The sequence below is a fragment of the Crocuta crocuta genome, unplaced genomic scaffold (assembly GCF_008692635.1).
Source record: "Crocuta crocuta isolate KB4526 unplaced genomic scaffold, BGI_CrCroc_1.0 scaffold620, whole genome shotgun sequence".
Lineage (NCBI taxonomy): Eukaryota > Metazoa > Chordata > Mammalia > Carnivora > Hyaenidae > Crocuta > Crocuta crocuta.
The window spans coordinates 834,161-842,249 of record NW_027527402.1 but is presented as its reverse complement, the minus strand read 5'-3'; the positions used below and the strand labels follow the sequence as shown (position 1 = coordinate 842,249).

At 51.2% G+C, this 8,089-nt stretch overlaps 2 protein-coding genes across 2 annotated transcripts in view; both read left to right on the top strand.

The window, feature by feature from the left end:
- The window catches only part of ANKRD35 (ankyrin repeat domain 35), a 16,605-nt gene extending 11,856 nt beyond the window's left edge, over window positions 1-4,749 (top strand). Inside the window, 7 exon segments of the mRNA XM_077753692.1 lie at window position 1; window positions 3-263; window positions 265-352; window positions 2,056-2,145; window positions 2,407-2,472; window positions 3,249-3,359; window positions 4,149-4,749. The exon segment at window position 1 is cut by the window's left edge and continues 1,300 nt beyond it. Coding sequence (XP_077609818.1) covers window position 1; window positions 3-263; window positions 265-352; window positions 2,056-2,145; window positions 2,407-2,472; window positions 3,249-3,311 — 569 coding nt within the window. The 3' untranslated portion in view covers window positions 3,312-3,359; window positions 4,149-4,749.
- Window positions 4,750-7,508: 2,759 nt separating this feature from the next.
- Window positions 7,509-8,089, top strand: part of PIAS3 (protein inhibitor of activated STAT 3) — an 8,869-nt gene continuing 8,288 nt past the window's right edge. Inside the window, exon 1 of the mRNA XM_077753545.1 lies at window positions 7,509-7,550. The gene's annotated coding sequence lies outside the window, so the exon portion shown is untranslated. The remainder of the gene's footprint in view (window positions 7,551-8,089) is intronic.

The following is an 8,089-nucleotide window of genomic DNA, read 5'->3' as shown; positions in this document are numbered from 1 at the left end:
GGCCACCCAGGCGCCTTCTCCCAGGCCCCCGTCTCCCCCGAGGTGGCCGCTCTGGAGCAGGACCTGGGGAAGCTGGAGGAAGAGCTGCGGGCCGTCCAGGCCACGATGAGCGGCAAGAGCCAGGAGATCGGGACGCTGAAGAAGCTGCTGTACCAGGCGACCGAGGAGGTGGCCGAGCTGCGGGCCCGCGAGGCCGCCAGCCTGCGGCAGCACGAGAAGACGCGGGGCTCGCTGGTGGCCCAGGCGCAGGCGTGGGGCCAGGAGCNGCTCGCAGCAGTTCGAGAAGACGGCCCAGGTGCTCAGAGACAAGGTGGAGCACCTCATCGGGGCCTGCCGGGACAAGGAGGCCAAGGTGAGCGCGCCAGGCAGTCCGTCCGGGAAGGCTCCGGTGCGGCTTTGCGGGCCCGAGTCGGCCTTTGCGGAGTCAGTTTCACGCCCCCGGAACCGAACGCTCCGTCGTTTGCAAGGACCACGCGGCGTTCTCCGGGCGCTCGGGGATCCGGGGTCGAGACTGGAGGTGAAGTTAAGGTATAAATAGCAGAGAGGTGGGGGCTTAGTCGGGGTTNCCTACTGCAGTTTATTAGCACTTCAACCGTGGATACCTGTATCAGCCCAGGGAGAGGCCTGCGGATGTGGTGGGTTGCTGTGGTTTTGCTAGGGTTCCAAGGAGGTGACTCAGGGGCTGATGGGTTTAGAATAGTAGACTAGGGGCACCTGGGTGCCTCAGTCGTTATGCGTCGGAGTTCGGCTCAGTCATGATCTCACAGCTTGTGAGTTCCAGGCCCCGCCCCCGTCGGGCTCTGCGCTGACAGCTCGGAGCCTGGAGCCTGCTTTGGATTCTGTGTCTCCCTCTCTCTCTGCCCCCAACCCCCCCGACTCTTGCTTGCGCTCGCTCTCTCTCTCTCGGAAATAAACATTAAAAATAGAAAAGAAAGACAGAGAGAGGGAGAGAAAAGGAAAAGGAGTGAAAAAAAAACCACTCTGAACAAACATTAAAGAAGAGAGAGAGAAAAAAAGAAAAGAAAGTAGACTAGCCTGTAGCTCCTCCCTCTTCCCCTCCCGCTTGGGGCGGGGCTAATTAAAGAAAGGGGGGATTTTGTGTTGGTATTGAAGGAGAAGATGAATGTAGACAGAAGTGCGAAATAGTGGAGTCTGACATTGAATTTCAGCTTCAAAACTTACTGCTTGATCTTGGATGAGTTATCTAAACTTCTAAGTCTCTTATCTAGGCCTCCTCTATAATCTCGTCTATGAGGACAATAATAGGGTTGTCCTGAGGATTACATTAATACGATATTATATTTAAAACACGCAAAACAATTTTTTGGTAAGTGATAAGTATTCAAACAAAAGTTGGCTGTTTTTTACTTATTTATTGATTTTGGGGAGCACGCAAGCAGGGGAGGGGCAGAGAGAGAGGGGAGGAGCAGAGAGAGGGGGATAGAAGATCCAAAGCAGGCTCTGCGCTGACAGGCTGACAGCAGAGAGCCCAATGTGGGGCTCGAACTCACAAATTGTGAAATGATGACCTGAGCCAAAGTTGGACACTCAACTGATGGAGCCCCAGCTGCCCCTTAAAAGTTAGCTTTTTTTATTGTCCCTACTACCACCGTTTCTATTAGGCGGGTTATCATTAACTGAGTGTGTTCCTCAGCCTCACAAACCACAAAAACAAAAGTCACTTCTGTTTCCCTCACTGGTCAGCAGTCACAGGTAAGTCAGGATTCAGCACAGAGTTAAGAGCACTGACCATGAGTTCAAAGAGATCTTGGTTCGAATCATTATTTCATTACCTGCTAGCTGTATGATTGTGACAAATGACTTAACTCAGCCTCCTTACCTACAAAATGTGAATAATAATACTTCCCTTAGAGAAGTATTTTGTTCTTCCGGGGACAGAAGAGCTGTTTTGTGTACGAATTGAGACAATGTGTGTCAAAGTTTCGGGCACATGTTCCATACCCAATGAAAGGCAGCTGACCTTGACCCTGGATGGTATCAGGGTGGGAAGTGATTTGGGCCTCCTCCGTTCCCTTTCTTTCCTTTTGGCCTCAGATCAAGGAATTGTTGAAGAAGCTGGAGCAACTGTCAGAGGAGGTCTTGGCAGTGCGGGGGGAGAACGCTCGCCTTGCCCTGCAGCTGCAGGTGTGTTTGGGCCCTCAGGGAAATGGCCGCTGCTGGAGCAGAGGGTGGCCCGTGGCAGGGATGTATGAGTGAGGAAGATTCTGGGATTTGCAGGCAGTGGGCCAGGCTGGGCTGGTGGTGGGCTGAAGGGGACTCTGTGGGACAGCTGGGCACTTCCTTCTGTTGTTCCTCATGCTGTGGTGGTGGTGGGGGGGGAGGGTCATGTCCAGGTGGGTGTGCCTTAGGGTGGCTGGATAATCTCTCACTGGTGCTCACTCCCAGGATTCCCTGAAGAACCAGGAAGAGATCATCTCTGCCTATAGGAAGCACCTGCTAAATGCTGCTCAGGTAAGCATGGGAGGGAGTAGGGACGGAGAGCTGGGCCGGGGGGTGGGGGTATTGCGTTTGCCTGTCGTTTCCTGGAAAGTTGGACTTTATTTTTATTTATTTTTTTATTAATGTTTATTTATTTGGTGCAGAGAGAGAGAGAATCCCAAGCAGGCTCCACACCCCAAGCAGGCTCCACGTTCAGTGCGGAGCCTGCCGCAGGGCTGGATCTCATGAACCTGAGATCATGACCTGAGCCGATATCAGGGGTCAGCCGCTTAGCCACCTGAGCCACCCAGGTGCCCCAGAAAGCTGAACTTCAGATGTTTCAGTGTCGGGTCTCTGGGTCTCATTAGGTAGATCAAAAGTGTTTGTATGTGAATGTGAGGGGGAGAGGCGGTTGCCTTTCCTTGTCAATTCCCTGATCCACTGTAAGCCCTTTTCCTGCCCCTTATGCGCGTTCTCAGTTTCCTCCTGAGCCAAATGATCCCTCACCAAGGAAAAGAGGTGGGTGGCTTGCTCGTCTATTAGGAAAAATAACAGCTACAAAGGATCGGACATATGTTGTGCTCTGCTTCATAATCATAGTTTTTAACCCTCGCAGGAGTCCCGGGAAGTAGATATCATTATCTTCCTTGTGAAGACTAGGAACTAGCTGTAGAGAGGTCACACACTGTAAACCAGGGGACCTGGTTAGTAGAACAGCATTCCGCTGTACCACACACAACAATCCCTTATCTGTCTCTCCCCATTTTCTGTTTTTTCATCTCCTTTTCTTCCCTTCCTGCCACTTGCAGGGTTACATGGAGCAAGATGTGTATGATATCCTACTGCGGATCCTCAGCACACGGGAGGGGTGAGGCAGCTGCTGCCCGGAGGGGTGTGTGATGTCCCCCAATTTCTCCCTGGTGAGTTGTGGGTCAGGAGTGATGGGGGAAGGAGCCTGGAGAAAGGATTTGTGAAAAGAGGCTTCCAGATGGGAACTGGAGTCTCCTTTGGCCCCATGTGGTGATGGCTGACATTGGGGAGCCTGTGGGGTGTAGAGCATTTGAAGCAAGGTCAGTTGAGAAGACAATCTGGGGAATCACTGGGTGGAAGCAGGGAGCAAGTAGAGTGAAGGGGACCGACGTGGGATGGGGCCTGAGGAGACTTGCTGAGTGGCTCTCCTCAGGCCCAGCCTAGAAATACCAGTGACAGGTGGCCATGATGGCAGGGTGGCAAGGAGTCATTTGCTAAGGTGGGACTCTGTGAACCCCCCCAGAATCTCTCCTTCACTTGCACATCATTCATTCAGAGGGTAGTCACCCTCCCAGCTCTTCTTGCTGCCCTTGTGCATGTGGCCATCTTCTCTGGTCCAGGTAGATGACAGCCCCTTTAGCATCTTGGCATGGGTGGGAGGAGGCTGAGGAGATGGCAGTGTGTACATTTCACTCCTGAAATGTCAGCATGGATGAGGCCAGAGGAGACGCACCAAGTCCAGTGCTATGGAAAATAAAGTAGGAGGCTGTCTGGTGTTGGGTGTCCCTGTTTTCTCTGTTCAAAGGAGAGTGGGGGAAGAGACACTTTTTTTTTTAAATCACCAATGGCCCCCAAAGTTAGCAGCTTTGAAACTTCGATTATGATCCATGGTAAGAAATAACACTGCATTGTGGCGCATCTACGTGAAATAGTATTTACCCTTACTATTTTCCTTCTAGGCTATTCTCTGCTATGACTCTCTACTGGAAAAAAATATTGCTCCAAATGCATCCGCCAATGGGTCAAGGCCCCCGATTTGAAAAACAGCACTCTGTGAAAATGGAGGTCGACGCTCTTTCTCTTTCTCAAATCTGTCTCTCATCTCTTCTTCTCTATCTTGTGATTCCTGCATCCGCTATATTTTTTTTTAAGGAGGAGAGATTGAGAGACCTGGATTTTTTTCCTTCAAGATGTAGACTCTAACATATTTGATGGGGTGTCAAACCAGGCATCTGGAGCTGAGGCACAGGGGCTCACACGGTCCATGTTCTTTGCCCAGGTACAAAGAGGGGTGAAAAGTCTGATTCCGGGGAAAGGGATACACAGAGCTGACTTCTTCCCTCCAGTTCCGTTCTCCGATTGAAAAAATATGTATCTGTCTTGGCCACTTCCCATGGGTCTCCTCCCCTTCCTGTCCCTCCACCAGCCAGACTGCTAGGTGTGAGAGAGGCAGCAAGTTCCTCATGGATCTGGAACTGCGGTGTGGATCCTTCCTTGGTCCTTCTGCAGGCCAGCCCCCTGCTGGGTTATGCTGGGTGGGAGGCCACTGTTTGGCAGTAAACAGCCTGACTGGGTTGAGGGGAGGGTGGGGAGGGAGTGCTGTGAAGACAGGGGGGGCTGCTGGGCCTGGCTCCAGGGTTTGGACCAGAAGAGAGCAGCGGGGTGTGGATCGTGTGCTAGAGAGGATGAAGGTCAGCTTTGGGATTTGTGTGCCGGGCACAGGACTGCTTTCGGGCAGGAAGGATGGAGACCGGAGGGGTTGGTGGAGAAGGAGAGGGTACCGCTGCCAGAGGAAGAGCATGTGAAAGATTCGAGTCATTTCCATGAAGGGGAACAGAACCTTTCTTTCCCTTCCTGTGGTTACCAAAGAACATCGAAGGACTGTTACAGTCCTTATCATTTATGGAGTGTGGGGTGGGAAGAATGAAGAAACTGTTGAGAGAGAGGGGTCCAGGCAGGGGAGATGATTTGTCCAAGTTTAAGTAGGAGTCAGGAAGTAGCCTCAGTAACAGAAGCTGATCCCAGGATGGCTGAGTTATGGGAATGGTCAGTGATGTTAATGCTAACACAGGATGGAATGTTCCCCAGCCCCTGGTCTTCCCAGTGTCCTTCTGAACAATCCCATAAACCCTTACCCCAACAGCTCCAAGCCCCCAAATTTTCCTTGATTTCATAAATAAACCTTTCTGTCCCAAAGTAGTTCTAGTCCTAATTTTGCCCTCATCCCCCCTCGGCTGTCTGCTGAATGAGACTTAGGTAGGGACTTCGTAATCCTGTTTTTGCTCTCCGCCTTGTTCTTCAGGCTTCAGATTTAGGAGTATATGGGTGAGAGGAGATGGAGCTTGGTTGCCACGATGGGGTCAGACTATGGCTTTGAATGCCTTCAATCTGGAACTTGGTCCTGATTCAGGGTCTCCCCCCTTTGTCTGATGACATTAAATCATTAAAGTGATATTGAACGAGTCTGCTATGGGCCAGGCTCAGACGAGAGAGTGAACATCTCAGAAAAGGTTCTTGTCCTTACAGAGCTGGCTTCCTGGTTCTTACTTTTCAGTTTTCCTGTAGGGATGCTGGAACTTACAACCTCCAATTAACTATTAAAGGTGATCCCTTCTTTAGGAAACCACTAGGATTCAAGGTGTGGTTGACTTCCTTTTTTTCTTTTATATTTTTACTGCTTTAATGAGTTATAATTGCCATTCAGTAAACTACATGTACTTAATGTGTACAATTTGATAAGTTTTGACATATGTGTATACCCATACATAACACCCATCACGCAATCAAGATAATGAACATATCACTCCCAAAGAATCCCCCTTCTCTTTTTTTCTTTCTCTCTGAGTCACTGAAAATTCTAGACGATACAAACTAGTCCATAGTAACTTTTAAAAAAAAGTTTATTTATTTTGAGAGAGAGAGAGAGAGAGAGAGAGAGTGTGTGTGTGTGTGTGTGTGTGTGAGCATGCGCAAGAGGGACAGGGACAGAAAGAGAAGTCCAAACAGGCTTGGTGCTGTCAGTGCAGAGCTCAACGCAGGGCTTGAACTCACGAACCATGAGATCATGACCTGAGCCGAAGTCGATGCTAAACAGACTGAGCCACCCAGGCGTCCCCATAGTAACTTTTGATCTATGTGACTGAACAGAGCAAAAAAATGAGCTTAGGGACTGACAAAGACTCAAGTGTTGTAAGGGGCAGTTGGACTTTAGAACCAAGTACTTGAGCTTGAGTTTACCTTGAGGTCTTACTTTGCTGGCAGCAAACAGCAGGGAAAGAACCTGAGTGTCAGGAGAGGGCGCACATCTTCCCCAGGGACAGAATCTACAACGTAGTTGGCAATGGTCCAATTCAACAGGTACCTCCGGATACTGATAGGCTGGTACCTTCATTCTTGTGGCTTGGGTGGGGTCTCACAGGAATTATTATACTGAAGGTTTAATCTAAATGAGAGGGTTAGTTATATTATTTATTAAAGCACTATTTTATGCCAAATAGAGGTGTTTTTTGTTGTTTGTTTTAGAGACAGAGCAAGTGCCAGTAGGGCAGAGGGGCAGAGAGAGAATCCTAAGCAGGCTCCACGCTGAGCTGACCGTGAGCCTCTGTCCCACCACCCTGGGATCATGACCCCAGCCACATCAGGAGTCTGACTCTCATCTGACTGAGCCAAGCTGGCGGCCCTTGCCAATTACAGGTTTACCTGTCTTGCAGCAGCTGCTAGACTGAGCTCCTGAAAGGCTTTTCATGTCCTCAGCCCTAAACAGTCTCTGAACAGCATTCAAATGTTTGTTAAACAAATGACATTATCGCTTCAGTCCCAGCCAACTAACTGTAAAATGCTATGGATTTTCCCAGTACGTAGTTTGGGTAAACGGCCCGAAAATTGAGTGATTAGCTTGGTTGAGAATGGGATCTCTGGAAGGTCAGAGGCTTTGAAGAAGAGTAAGTAGTTTAGAGAGAGGCAGAGAGATGACTCATTCGGGTAAGAAAACCTCCCCCCCTGTTTATCTTTAGCTACACCAAGGGCGTGGGGGCTCTGGTGACACTCTGTGTATTCCGGGTAGGGGGTAAGGGACCCCAGGTAGGGTCAGGGCTCAGGTACACTTTGGATTCTAGTAGCTCAGGCTTTCCCAGGGAGAAGAGTCTCATTCCAAATAGGAACCTCTTTAAGCGGGCCGATCCCGGGCCCCCTGGGTCTTCTTTGCAGCACGACTCCACCCCGGTGCACACCAGCGCAAGGGGTCAGAGCGACAGTGAGAAGGAGGAGATGGGAGCAGGTCCTACCGAACCGCTCGCTGGAGGAGTCAATCTCTNCACCCGCAGAGCCTCCCGAGCCCCTCCCCGCTCCCTGCAACGGTGCCGGTAAGTCCCGCTCATCGCACCGAACTTTTTGCTGCCGAGTTGGAGTCCTACGGCGGAACCACTAGCAACACTGTAGTGGGTTGGTGGCGGGGTGGGGGTAGGGGCGAAGGATTGAGTATGCCGTCTTGAAACGAACTATTCACAACTCCATAGCTTCTCTGGAAGGGATCGGATCTCACCCATTCCCCGAGTTGGCAGAACTCTCGACTTGAGCCCGCTAAACTTGTGGAGTGGGAGATGGGTATTCCCTCCAACTTCGCCACCCCTCCCCCATTTCTCGGAGCTTCAGCAGTTCTCGACACTTTCCCTCCATATTTCAAGTGTCTCTGGCTCCCTAAAAGCTCATCCCCTCCCAACTCTGGCGTGGCAAAGCCGCCTCCCCCAGGCACTTCGGGTTCCGCCCCCTCTTCGGCCCTCCCGGGAACCCCGCGATCTTTCGGGCTACTCTCCCTCAGGTCTTGCACCGGGGCCAGAGACGTGCAGGGGCTGGGTCCGGCCGCGGAGGGAGGGGCCGAGCCTGGGGCCTGTCCGGAGCCGGG